At 45.0% G+C, this 14,095-nt stretch overlaps 1 protein-coding gene across 4 annotated transcripts in view; it reads right to left on the bottom strand.

The window, feature by feature from the left end:
- LOC139280197 (sperm-specific sodium:proton exchanger-like) overlaps positions 1–14,095 on the bottom strand; it is a 654,445-nt gene that overhangs the window by 11,207 nt on the left and 629,143 nt on the right. For all 4 annotated transcript variants that reach the window (XM_070899784.1, XM_070899786.1, XM_070899785.1 and 1 more), the window contains 2 exons: positions 7,134–7,252; positions 534–639 (listed from right to left, as the gene is read on the bottom strand). In XM_070899784.1, the coding sequence (XP_070755885.1) occupies positions 534–639; positions 7,134–7,252 (225 nt within the window). The remainder of the gene's footprint in view (positions 1–533; positions 640–7,133; positions 7,253–14,095) is intronic.

Raw genomic sequence — 14,095 nt, forward strand, 5'->3', positions numbered from 1 at the left:
ATAACCCAATGGCCAGGTATATCTTTGGTGTAAATCATACTGCTGGAACTAAAGGAGCAGACCCTGAACAGCATCACCATCGCCACTCAGGCCCCAACAACGAGAAACAAAGATCATCAGATTAATGCTGCACGTTACTTCCACCCAAACCCCATCTACGCTCTCTTTGCTGCCTTTGCACAATTATGACATTTTATGATGTGCACCAGCCCTCAAAAATAAAGATAATCCCCGAGGATCATCCGCCGTTGCCAACTTGATCTGTGGCGGAAGGCTGGGTAAGGTCGTGGGTCAGGCCGAGGGTCAGGATCGTTGTGTGAGTTCCTGCACAACCACTGGTTGTCCTAAGATCCCTGGTGTGGTTTGCGCAAGTGAGCTTTTGTTTCCAAAGGCCCCTATGAAGTAAGGAAAAACCTCACCTTATTAACCCTGGTTTGAGGAGAATACATGGTCGTTTCTTTTTGATAAACGCACGTTTGATGAAATAAAAATGGAAGTTTTTGTGCTGGATTTCCCAATCAGATGACACAAACCTTTGCTGGTCTCAACTCTGGGCAGACTGAAGATCTCCATGTCCAGTGTCCCACCCTTCATGGTATTTTCTGAGGTAGTAATAAATGCCAATTTTTCTATGACATCCTAGAGAAAAAAAAAATCTGTATGATTGTTTTTTTCCGATGTTTTCTTTTATTCTGGCCTCCTCTCATTGGCTATCTCCACTGGTGATGGTAACGCTCCAGTACCTCATCCATTCTTCATGTTCAAGTCTAGACAGTGAGTTTCAGCTGGCCAATCGATTGTGGAGTTTCATTTGTTTCCCCGCAGGCACTTGTATCAAAGCAAGGTTCTGCTGAACTAGCATCACTTACCCTGAATAAATGGGCTGATTTAACAATCTCAGAATGAACCCTTTAAGGTTGATTTGCACCAATGATGGGACAGGGCCCTATTTTATTTGTTTTTGTGTTTTACCAATTCCTGTTCCCGAGTTGATCCCAGAGCTGATAATGATTTTAGTTAACAGTGAAGAGGAAGGTGGATACGTTGTTCCTCCGATTTTAAAAAAGAGGGTCACTATTTCCCACTCTGCTGTTTAAAATGAACAGATTTAGAAAAGCCATAAACCATTGAGCAGGACACCACCGAGGGCGAGAGAGGTAAAAGAGCGGAGGTAAACCAAGTGGTAATTGATTGGGCGAACCAAACCGGTAGCAATGCGGTGGAGGAGGATTTCCTGGAGTGTATTAGGGATGGTTTTCTAGACCAATATGTCGAGGAACCAACTAGAGAGCTGGCCATCCTAGACTGGGTGATGTGTAATGAAAAGGGACTAATTAGCAATCTTGTTGTGCGAGGCCCCTTAGGGAAGAGTGACCAAAATATGGTAGAATTCTTTATTAAGATGGAGAGTGACAGTTAATTCAGAAACTAGGGCCCTGAACTTAAGGAAAGGTAACTTCGACGGTATGAGGTGTGAATTGGCTAGAATAGACTGGCAAATGATACTTAAAGGGTTGACGGTGGATAGGCAATGGCAAACATTTAAAGATCACATGGACGAACTTCAACAATTGTACATCCCTGTCTAGAGTAAAAATAAAACGGGGAAGGTGGCTCAACCGTGGCTAACAAGGGAAATTAAGGATGGTGTTAAATCCAAGGAAGAGGCATATAAATTGGCCAGAAAAAGCAGCAAACCTGAGGACTGGGAGAAATTTAGAATTCAGCAGAGGAGGACAAAGGGTTTAATTAAGAGGGGGAAAAGTAGAGTACGAGAGGAAGCTCGCCGGGAACATAAAAACTGACTGCAAAAGCTTCTATAGATGTGTGAAGAGAAAAAGATTAGTGAAGACAAATGTAGGTCCCTTGCAGTCAGATTTATAATGGGGAACAAAGAAATGGCAGACCAATTGAACAAATACTTTGGTTCTGTCTTCACGAAGGAAGACACAAATAACCTTCCAGATGTACTAGGGGACCGAAGGTCTAGTGAGAAGGAGGAACTGAAGGATATCCTTATTAGACGGGAAATTGTGTTAGGGAAATCTCCAGGGCCTGAAGGCCGATAAATCCCCAGGGCCTGATAGTCTGCATCCCAGAGTACTTAAGGAAGTGGCCCTAGAAATAGTGGATGCATTGGTGATCATTTTCCAACAGTCTATCGACTCTGGATCAGTTCCCATGGACTGGAGGGTAGCTAAGGTAACACCACTTTTTAAAAAAGGAGAGAAAACGGGTAATTATAGACCGGTTAGCCTGACATCAGTAGTGGGGAAAATGTTGGAATCAATCATCAAGGATGAAATAGCAGCGCATTTGGAAAGCAGTGACAGGATCGATCCAAGTCAGCATGGATTTATGAAAGGGAAATCATGCTTGACAAATCTTCTGGAATTTTGTTTGAGGATGTAACTAGCAGAGTGGACAAGGCAGAACCAGTGGATGTGGTGTATTTGGACTTTCAAAAGGATTAGGAAAAGGGGACGTACAACAAGACCTGGGTGTCATGGTTCATCAGTCATTGAAAGTTAGCATGCAGGTACAGCAGGCGGTGAAGGCAAATGGTATGTTGGCCTTCATAGCTAGGGGATTTGAGTATAGGAGCAGGGAACTCTTACTGAAGTTGTACAGGGCCTTGGTGAGACCTCACCTGGAATATTGTGTTCAACTTTGGTCTCCTAATCTGAGGAAGGACGTTCTTGCTATTGAGGGAGTGCAGCGAAGGTTCACCAGACTGATTCCAGGGATGGCTGGACTGACATATGAGGAGAGACTGGATCAACTGGGCCTTTATACCCTGGAGTTTAGAAGGATGAGGGGGGATCTCAGAAACGTATAAGATTCTGACGGGACTGGACAGGTTAGATGCGGGAAGAATGTTCCCGATGTTGAGGAAGTCCAGAACCAGGGGACACAGTCTTAGGATAAGGGGTAGGCCATTTAGGACTGAGAGGAAGAGAAACTTCTTCACTCAGAGTTGCTAACCTGTGGAATTCCCTGCCACAGAGAGTTGTTGATGCCAGTTCATTGGATATATTCAAGAGGGAGTTAGATCAAGAGATCAAGGGGTATGGAGAGAAAGCAGGCTAAAGAGATCAAGGGGTATGGAGAGAAAGCAGGAAAGGGGTACTGAGAGAATGATCAGCCATGATCTTATTGAATGATGGTGCAAGCTCGAAGGGCCGAATGGCCTACTCCTGCACCTATTTTCTATGTTTCTATTAGCAGACACCAACATTGTGTTTTAAATACCTGAAGATTGCCGGAAGATGGGAAAAGGGAGGGAAGAGTTTCAGAGTTCTGATGTCATGAGGAAAAATGAGTTACAACAGGGGATATACAATGAATCTTGGTTTCAATATAGGACAGTGATAATGCATATATGCAGCTAAAGAAAGATGAAAGTTCAGAGAAGCAATGACCAATTATTATCAATAAGAGAGAGATGAAAAGGGTTGATACAGGAAGCTTAGTGCCTGGAGGTGTGAGAAGAATAATCTTATTGTTTTACATTATATTTATAGCACAGAAACAGGCCATTCAGCCCAAACGGTCCATGCCAGTGTTTATACTCCACACCAGCCTCCTCTCGCCATTCTTCATCTAACCCCATCAACATATCTCCTTTGTTCCCTTCTCCCTCGTGTTTATCTAGCTTCGTCCTACCTGCATCTATGGTATTCGCCTCAACCACTCCCTGTGGCAGCGAGTTCCACATTCTAACCACTCTCTGGGTAAAGAAGTTTCTCCTGAATTCCCGATTGGATTTATTGGTAACCACCTTATATTTATGCCCCCTAGTTCTGCTCTCCCCATCTACATTATCAAACCCTTGCATAATCTTGAAGACGTCTATCAGGTCCCCCTGTCTTCTCTTTTCTAGAGAGAAGAACCCAACCTGTTCGATTTTTCGACAGGTATAACCCTCAGTTCTGGTATTATTCCAATAAATCTTTTTTGCACCTTCTCCTGAGCCTCTATATCCTGTTTATAATGCGGAGACCAGAACTGTACGCAGTGCTCCAAGTGTGGTCTAACCAAGGTTTGATACAAGTTTAACATAACTTCTCTGCGTTTCAATTCTATCGCTCCTGGAATGAACCCTAAGCTGTTTGTCTGCTCTTTTTAATGGCATTATAAACATGCGTCGCTATCCATCCTCGGACCCCTTCTATTTCTCATCTACGTGCTGCCCCTCGGCAACATCATCCAAAAATCCGTCAGCTTCCATATGTACGCTGACAATACTCAGTTCTATCTCGCCACTACCTCTCTGGACCCCTCCACGATCTCTGATTTGTCACGCTGCTTGTCTGACATCCAGCATTGGACAAGCAGAAATATTCTCCAGCTAAATATTGGGAAGACTGAAGCCAATGTCTTTGGTCCCCGCCACAAACTCTCTTCCCTGACCACCGTTCCATCTCTCTTCCTGGCTGAACAGAGTCTCACCGTTTGCAACCTTAGTGTTGTGTTTGACCCCACGCTGAGCTTCCGACCACATATCTGCTCCAAGACTGCCTACTTCCATCTCTGTAACATCACCCAACTCAGACCCTCCTCCATGCCTTTGTTATCTCCAGACTTGACTATTCCAATACATTCCTGGCCGGCCACCTATCTTCCACCCTCTAAGCTTGAGCTGATCCAAAACTCTGCTGCCCGTATCTTAACTCACACCAAGTCCCGTTCACCCACCACCCGTGCTTGCTGATCTACAATGGCTCAAGTTTAAAATTCTCACCCTTGCCTTCAAATCCCTCCATGACCACAACCCTCCCTATCTCTGTAACCTCCTCCAGCCATAGAAGCCTGCGAGATCTCTGCACTCCTCCAATTCTGGCCTCTTGCAGATCCCCAATTTTAATCACTCCACCATCGGTGGCTTCCAGCTACCTCGTCCCTAAACCTCTCAGCCTCTCTATCATCCTTTAATATGCTCCTTAAAATCTACCTCGTTGACCAAGCTTTCGGTCACCTGTCCTGATATCTCCGCCTGTGGCTCGGTCAAATTTTGATTGACTGCGCTCGTCCAACGCCTTAGAACGCTTTGCTACAATAAAGGCGCTATATAAAAGCAAGTTATTTAAGAAAATTAATTCACAGGTTGTGGCCATCGCTGGCAAGGCCAGCATTTATTGCCCATTCCTATTTGCCCTTGAGAAGGTGGTGGTGAGCCACCTTCTTGAACCGCTGCAGTCCGTGTGGTGAAGGTGCTCCCACAGTGTTGTTAGGGAGGGAGTTCCAGGATTTTGACCCAGCGACGATGAAAGAACGGTCGATATATTTCCAAGTCAGGATGGTGTGTGACTTGGAGGGGAACGTGGAGGTGGTGGTGTTCCCATGCGCCTGCTGCCCTTGTCCTTCTAGGTGGTAGAGGTCGCGGGTTTGGGAGGTGCTGCCAAAGCAGCCTTGGCGAGTTGCTGCAGTGCATCTTGTAGATGGTACACACTGCAGCCACGGTGGTGGAGGGAGTGAATGTTTCAGGTGGTGGAGAATAGGGTGCCAATCAAATGGCCTGTTTGTCCTGCATGGTGTCGAACCTCTCGAGTGTTGGAGTTGCACTCATCCAGGCAAATGGAGAGTATTCCATCACACTCCTGACTTGTGTCTTGTAGATGATGGAAAGGCTTTGGGGAGTCAGGAGGTGAGACACTCGCCGCAGAATACCCAGCTTCTGACCTGCTCTTTTAGCCACAGTATGTGTATGGCTGGTCCAGTTAAGTTTTTGGTCAATGGTGACCTCCGGGATGTCGCTACTTTTAGTGATTTGGTTATCTGTATCCCCAGATCCCTCTGCTCCTCTACCCCATTTAAACACTTATATACCGAGGAGTATGTAGTATCCTTATTCTTCTAAATACTTACCTGCCGTGAAATTTATTTGCCAACTACACAGCAATTCTGCAAGTTTAATGTCTTCCTGTATTTTGTTGCAGTCCTTCTCTGTATTAATTATAACTCTCCAATTTGGTGGCATCGGCAAATTTTGAAATTGTACTTCCGATTCCAGATCGTTTATGTACATTGTTGTGGAACACCACCTCCAACCTAGTAACTACCTTTAACCCCTACTCTGTTTTCTGTTTCATAGACAGCTTGCTATCCATTCCGATGCTTGTCTTCTGACTCCACATGTTCTGGCCTCAGTCATGAGTCTACTATGCAGTACCTTATCAGAGGCCTTTAGAAAATCTAAATATATTACATCTACTACATTACCCTTATCTACCCTGTTACTTCTTCAAAGAATTCCATAAAGTTGGTCAAGCATGATCTTCCCTTTTGAAATATGTACTATTATATTCTCAGTTTCTAGATGTTTTTCTATTATATCTTTCAGTACGGATTCTAGTATCTTTTCTACCACTGACGTTAAACTAATTGGGCTATAGTTCCCTGGACTTGCTCTGTCTCCCTTTTTAAATATAGGAATCACATCAGCTGTCTGCACTCTCCTCCTTTTTCTAACAAATTTTTATACATATGTAATAGTCCCTCTACTACCTCTTCCCTAACTTATTTTAATATGCGCAGATGCAATCCATCTGACAGGGGATTTATCGTCTCCAAGTTTGATTAGTTGATTATCTTCCACCTTTCTATCTTAACTGTCGTTATATCTTTTTTGATCTCGTCATTTCCACCATATTCCATGATCATATTGAATGGTGGTGCAGGCTCGAAGGGCCGAATGGCCTACTCCTGCACCTATTTTCTGTGTTTCTATTGGTCTCCCTGGCAAATACTGAGGCAAAGGAATGATTTAATATTTCTGCCATTTCGCTGTCAATACATGTGAGTTTATTACCTGTAGCCTTTATTGGCCCGATCCTTATCCTGATTTTTGTTTTGTTATTTACGTGCCTGTAGAATACTTTACTATTTATTTTTATATTCCTTGATAATTAAATTTGGTAGTTTCTCTTCACCTTGCCAATTGTTTATTTGACTTCTTGTTTAATCTCCTCGTATTCCCCGTCAGACAGTAAACGTTGATTGACTCGTGTGAAGCACGGACCTGTTGGGCCAACTGGCCTGTTTCTGTGCTGCACATAGTATGTAACAGATAGGAGAGCGGTAAACCAGTCTTGGATAGACTACACTTGGACATATTCGTTTAACTGCTTTACCTTTGCTAAGATGCTCATGGCACATGCCATTCCCAGATCGCCACCACCGAGCACCGTAACTTTGCCAAAGTGTCGGCCACCAGTTTGCTTTTTTGGCTGAAGGGTGACTTCAGAGAGGCCTGTACGAGAAGAGAATCTCATCAGTTTCCGTCTCTCACATTAAATAATGCAGTTTAAAAAGGACAAACTATCATTCTATTTCGCCTTTCCCCATTTTCTCACCACCTCTCCTGAAGGCACTGGTTACTGCTGGGGAAAGCACCAGGAGCCCTCTGGTACCTTACCCAAGTGGCTTTTCTTCATATCTGTGTCAGCTGTGGCTCAGTGGGCAGCACTCTCGCCTCTGAGTCAGAAGGTTGTGGGTTCAAGTCCCACTCCAAGGACTTGAGCACAAAAATCTAGGCTGACATTCCAGTGCAGTGCTGAAGGAGTGCTGCACTGTCGGCGGTGCCGGCTTTCGGATGAGACGTTAAACCGAGGCCCCATCTACTCTCTCGGGTGGCCGTAAAAGATCCCATGGCACTATTTCAAAGAGCAGGGGAGTTATCCCCTGGCCAATATTTATCCCTCAATCAACATAACAAAAACAGATTATCTGGTCATCATCACATTGCTGTTTGTGGGAGCTTGCTGTACGCAAATTGGCTGCTGCGTTTCCCACATTACAACGGTGACTACACTTCAGAAGTGCATCATTGGCTGTAAAGCGCTTTGAGACGCCCGGTGGTCGTGAAAGGCGCTATATAAATGCAAGTGTTTCTTTCTTATAAAACCAGTCCAGTTTAGTAAGTTCGAAGAGGCAGTCCACCAGATTGCCCAGAGATAGTCCACGAGACCGATCAGAACACCACGCAGGATATCGATGGAGAATTAACCTTTGTCTTCTGAAGCAGATTGCGCCTATCCCTCTGGGTCTGGAGCGGCACGGTCTCAGCAGAATTTCCAGTGTTGAGAGAGAGCACGCCAACGCGAAGTTGTAAAACTCTGGTGATGCTGCAGTGGAACACCACTGCAACACCAGAAGAGGCAATCGATCTTAAAGTGCAGCAAGTAAGCGCTCGGCCTGAATTAGAGGGAGAGGAGGCCGTTACAAGACCCTCTCCCTCCACTGAGTGACCTCAGATTGTATCACCACCTACCACGTTTGCCCTGGAAAGCAATAGTAAGTGGGTGGAGGGGGGGTGGGGGGAGCCACTGGGACCTGGGTCCCACCCCACCCCCCCCGCTCCCTTGCATGTTGCAGGCAGGGAAGGAGTGGCCAGTGCCAGTCCCGGTAGGAGTGGGAGTAGGGAAGTCCAATTCCAGCTGGGATTGCGGAGAAGAACTCCCCCATGAAGTCAATGGTTAACAGTATTAAAAATTAACTGAGCAATTGAATGTAGATATAGCTGAATTGGAAAAAGTCTGGCTGGGAGGGAGTGACTAGAGGAGTTCCTCAAAGATCAGTTTTGGGTTCACTGTTGTTGATACTATTTGAAAATGATATGCGATTGCCAATTCACTAGCGTCATTTCTCCTTGCTCGGTCACTCCACATTGCAGTGCACGGGTCTACAATACAATTTGTGCGAGTTATTTAAAAAAAAACTGCGAACCATATTTATGTACATGTCACGCTTCAGGTGATATTGTTAAAGATTGAAGACTATAGGAATAAAGGAACAGTGGTAGTGTGAATGTGAAATTAACTGAGGCATAAAAGAGCAAGAAGTGGTGACGAGTTGTTTATCAGACTGGTGGAAGTACAGAATGGTGTCCACCAGTGGTCAATATAGGACCATTGTTCTTCACATATATTAATGACCTGGACCCGGGAAAAGAATCAGAGGTGAAATGAGAAGAATTTCTTTTAACGGAGCGAATATCTGGAATGCACGGCCTAGAAAGGTGGTGGAAGCAGGTGTTATATATGTAAACCTGTAAATACCATGTTTAACCACCAGAGGGCTCATCCCCTGGAGTCCCAAGGGATCCCACAATCCCCTGGGAGCACCTGTACATAAGGAAGCCTCACAGGCTGGAGAGGCACTCTGGAGACCTGTAATAAAGGATTACGGTCACACGTTACTTTGAGCTTACAGTATCTGGTCAGATTCTTTATTCAGGACATAACAGCAGGGTTCTCGATAAAGGAGCAAGCTGAAGCTGCGTAGAACTTTTTTGCCCTGGGTCTCCGCCTCAAAGCCGAGGCAGAACTTGTGTGCATTGTAGGAGCGTTCAGATGAAAGATTTAGTTGGAGATGTATTAAACAGACCCAGCGGCGATTAGCATCTGTCCAGGTTCTGGAGATGCCAGATCTGGATTTCCCACCCAGCCATTGTGATGGAGCAATTGTGGAGAGCCGCCTCTTCCCAGTTGCTTCATTACGTACTGCTGACCGGGACACATTTTCTGGGGTCAGCTCGCTGCCATGTGGATGGGTGGTTTCTGCTGGACTCCCACCAGGGACTGGCGTTCTGTGCCCAAGGTTACAGAAATCCTCAAGCTGCTGGAGGAATTAAAGCCTGTGACTGATCAAAAGCACAGTCTGTGTGTACATCGTCAGAGGAAACTGGCAAAAAGTCAGCGAAGGGTTAGTGCCAGATGAGCAGCCAATTTCAGTGATGCCAAGATGGAGCTATTCCTGGAAAAGCAGGGCGATGGATGTTTGGGCCATGGGGAAAGAGCCCACATCCTCTCCATCAACAAGATCGCCTACTTTCACGTCACCTATCTCCGCCCCAGCTTGGCTCAGCTCATCTGCCGCTGAAACCCTCATCCCATTGCCTTTGTTACCTCTATACTAGACTCTTCAAAGCTCTCCTGGCCAGCCTCCCACCTTGCACCCCCGTAAACATGAGCTCTTCCAAAACTCTGCTGCCTGTAACTTGCACCAAGTCCCGTTCACCCATCACTCTGACCTACATTGTCTCGTGGTCTGGCAATGCTGATGTTAAAATTCTCATCCTTGTTTTCAGATCCCTCCTTGGCCTTACCCTTCCCCATCTCTGTAACCTCCTCCAACCCTTTAACCCTTCAAGATCTCTGCACTCCTCCAATTCTTGCCTCTTTGCACATCACCAATTTTCTTCACTCTACCATTGGCAGCCATGCCTTCAGCTGCTTGGGCCCAAAGCTCTGGAATTCCCTCCCTAAAACTTCTCGGCTTCTCTGTCCTTCGACGCTCCTTAAAATCTACCCCATGGAGCAAATTTTGTGTCACCTGCCCTAGTATCTCGTTTATTGGCTCGGTGTCATATCGTGTTTGATAATCGCTCCTTGAGACGTTTTACGACATTAAAGGCGCTATATAAATGAAGAGTGGCGCTGCTATCAGTGTCAGCTCAACAATTCCCCAAACAGCCCTATGGTGCAGGAAATTTAATACCCTAAGCAGGATGGGCAAGGTTTGGGGGAGAGTTTAACCCCATTTAACAGGTGGGTTGGGGTCAGGTGGAAAGTTAGTGTTAACAAACTGAATCCTGACCAGAACCCACCTCCAACCCTTCCTCTTCCGGTTTTAACGGAGGCCGGATGGGGGAGCAGGCAGCCAATCCACTCCCAGGAACCAGGTTATCCATTTCAAGATTAAAATGAGGCTGGTGTGCCTCAGATTCAACCTGCATTTTAAATTTAACCTGGCTACATAGGATATAGGGCACAGAAACAGGCCATTCGGCCCAACCAGTCCATGCCGGCGTTTATGCTCCACTCGAGCCTCCTCCTGTCTTTCCTCATCTAAATCTATCAGCATAATCCTCTATTCCCTTCTCCCACATATGCTTGTCCAGCCTCCCCTTAAATGCATCGATACTATTTGCCTCAACCCCTCCCTGTGGGAGCGAGTTCCACATTCTCACCGCCCTCTGGGTAAAGAAGTTTCTCCTGAATTCCCTATTTGATTTGTTTGCGACTATCTTATATTGATGGCCTCTAGTTATGCTCTTCCCTGCAATTCAAAATACTCTCTCTGTATCCACTCTATCAAAATCTTTCATAATTTTAAAGACCTTTATTAGGTCACCCCATAGCCGCCTTTTTTCAAGCGAAAAGTGACCCAGCCTGTTCATCCTTTCCTGATAGCTGTACCCTCTCTCCCCTGTGACAGTGGAACTAGTGCTCTCCACTCTCTCCCCACCTTCTCCTCGCACCATGATGCAGGTGGCCATTCAAGTGTGGGGAGTGAAAGGGAATGTAGTTGTGGTAGGGAACAGTATAGTCAGAGGGATAGATACTGTTCTCTGCAGCCGCGAGCGGGAGTTCCGACGGTGGTGTTGCCTGCCCGGTGCCAGGGTTAAAGGCATCTCCTCACGGCTGGAGAAGAACTTGGAGTGGGAAGGGGAGGATCCAGTTCTCGTGGTCCACGCAAGAACCAACGACATAGGTAGAACTAGGAATGAGTATCTGCTGAGAGAGTTTGAGGAGTTGCGCTCCAAATTAAAAAGCAGAGCCTCAAAAGGTAATAATCTCTGGATTGTTACCCGAGCCACGCGCCAATTATCATAGAGATAAGCAGATTAGAAGGTTGAATGCACGGCTCACAGAGTGGTGTGGGAGGCAGAGGTTTTGCTTCATGGGACACTGGCACCAGTACTGGGGAAAGAGGGAGCTGTTCCATTGGGACGGGCTACACTTGAACCGGGCTGCAACCAGTGTCCTGGCGATTGAATAACTAGAGTAGTAGACAGGGCTTTAAACTAATGAAGGGTGCAGGGAGGGATTCAGGAAAGTGTAAATTTAAAAGCAGCAAGATAAATGTCAAGGCTCTTGAGCAGAGCAGAGTTTTGGGTAAAAATAAGCAGAGTGGGTCAGGAAGGGACAGAGAGAGTAACAAAGGTCAAAGGGCATCAGTGACTAAGGTGACATCAGGAAAGAATAGACAAAGGTCACAGCTAAAGACACTATATCTGAATGCGCGAAGCATTCGGAACAAAATAGATGAACCAATAGCGCAGATATAAATTAATCGGTTTGATCTAATTGCCATTACAGAGACGTGGTTGCAAAGTGACCAAGGTTGGGAACTAAATATTCCAGGATACTTAACTTTTAGAAAAGATAGGAACATTGGAAAAGGAGGGGTAGCCTGATAATGAAGGATGGGATAAAGACAGAAGAGAGAAAGGATCTTAGCTCCGAACATCAATGAGTAGGATCCGTTTGCGTGGAGCTAAGAAACAGCAAGGGGCAGAAAACATTAGTGGGAATTGTTTATAGGCCCCAAACAGTAGTTGTAATGTAGGTCAGAGTATAAATCAGGAAATTAGAGGCGCATGTAACAAGGGTATTACAGTAATCATGGGGGACTTTAATCTACATATAGACTGGGCAAATCAAATTTCCAGTGATAGTGTAGAGGATGAATTAATGGAATGTATAGAAGATAGTTTTGTAGATCAGTATGTTCAGGAACAGTAGGGAGCAGGCTATTTTAAATCTAGTATTGTGCAATGAGAAAGGGTTAATTAATAACTTTGCAGTAAAGAGGCCTTTAGGGAAGAGCGACCATAATATGATAGAATTTTATATTAAATTTGAAAGTGATTTAGTTCAATGCGAAACTCGGGTATTAAATCTAAACAAAGGAAACTACGAGGGGAGATTTGGCTAAGGTAGATTGGGAAACTACATTAAAAGGTATGACAATAGATGAGAAATGGCGAGCATTTAAAGAATTAATATATTTACAAACATACATACATTCCTTTAAGGCACAAAAACGCCACAGCAAAAATGGTCCAACCATGGCTAACAAGAGAAGCTAAAGATAGTATCAGATCAAAGGAAGAGGCTTATAATGTTGCCAGAAAGAGCAGTAAGCCTGAGGATTGGGAGGGTTTTTGAATTCAGCAAAGGATCACCAAGAAATTAATAAAGAAAGGGGAAATAGAATATATGAGAGTAAATTAGCAAAAGGCATAAAAACAGACAGTAAAAGCTTCCATTGGTATGTAAAAAGGAAAAGATTAACAAAAGTAAATGTAGGTCCCTTACAGGCTGAGACAGGAGAAATTATAATGGGGATTAAGGAAATGGCAGAGAAATTTAACAAATACTTTGTGTGTCTGTCTTCCTGGACGAAGACACAAAAAACCTCCCGGAAATAGTGGAGAACCAAGGGTCTATCAAGAATGAGGAACTGAAAGAAATTAATATTCGTAAAAAAATAGTACTGGAGAAATTAATGGGACTGAAAGCTGATAAATCCCCAGGACCTGATGGCCTACATCCTTGGGTTTTGAAAGAGGTGACTATAGAGATAGTAGATGCATTGGTTGGCCTTTATTAAAAGAGAATTTGAGTATAAGAGTAAAGATGTGTTGCTGCAATTATATATTAGGCCCTGTTCAGACCATACCTGGAGTATTGTGTACAGTTTGGGTCTCCTTACCCAAGGAAGGATATACTTGCCATCGAGGGAGTGCAACAAAGGTTCACCAGACTGATTCCTGGGATGGGGGGATTGTCCTATGAGGAGAGATTGAGTAGACTAGGCCTATATTCTCCAGAGTTTAGAAGAATGAGGGGTGATCTCTTAGAAACATACATAATTCTTACAGGGCTTGACAGGGTAGATGCAGGGAGGATGTTCCCCCTGGCTGGGCAGTCTGGAACCAGGGGTCACAGTCTCAGAATAAGTGCTTGGCCATTTAGGACTGAGATGAGCAGGAATTTCTTCACTCAGAGGGTGGTGAATCTCTGGAATTCTCTACCCCAGAGAGCTGTGCATGCTCAGTCGTTGACTGTATTGAAGACAGAAATCGATAGATTTTTGAATATTAAAGGAATCAAGGGATATGGGGAGAGTGCAGGAGATGAGGTAGAAGATCAGCCATGATCTCAGTGAATGGTGGAACAGGCTCGAGAGGCCGAATGGCCGACTCCTGCTCCTAATTCTTATGTTCTTATGTACACTCGCGTTTCCAGTATTATCTGGTCAGGTTTTGCAGGCCTCGGGAAACCCGACAGTCAATGGAAGGCAA

This window comes from Pristiophorus japonicus, chromosome 14 (assembly GCF_044704955.1).
Source record: "Pristiophorus japonicus isolate sPriJap1 chromosome 14, sPriJap1.hap1, whole genome shotgun sequence".
Lineage (NCBI taxonomy): Eukaryota > Metazoa > Chordata > Chondrichthyes > Pristiophoridae > Pristiophorus > Pristiophorus japonicus.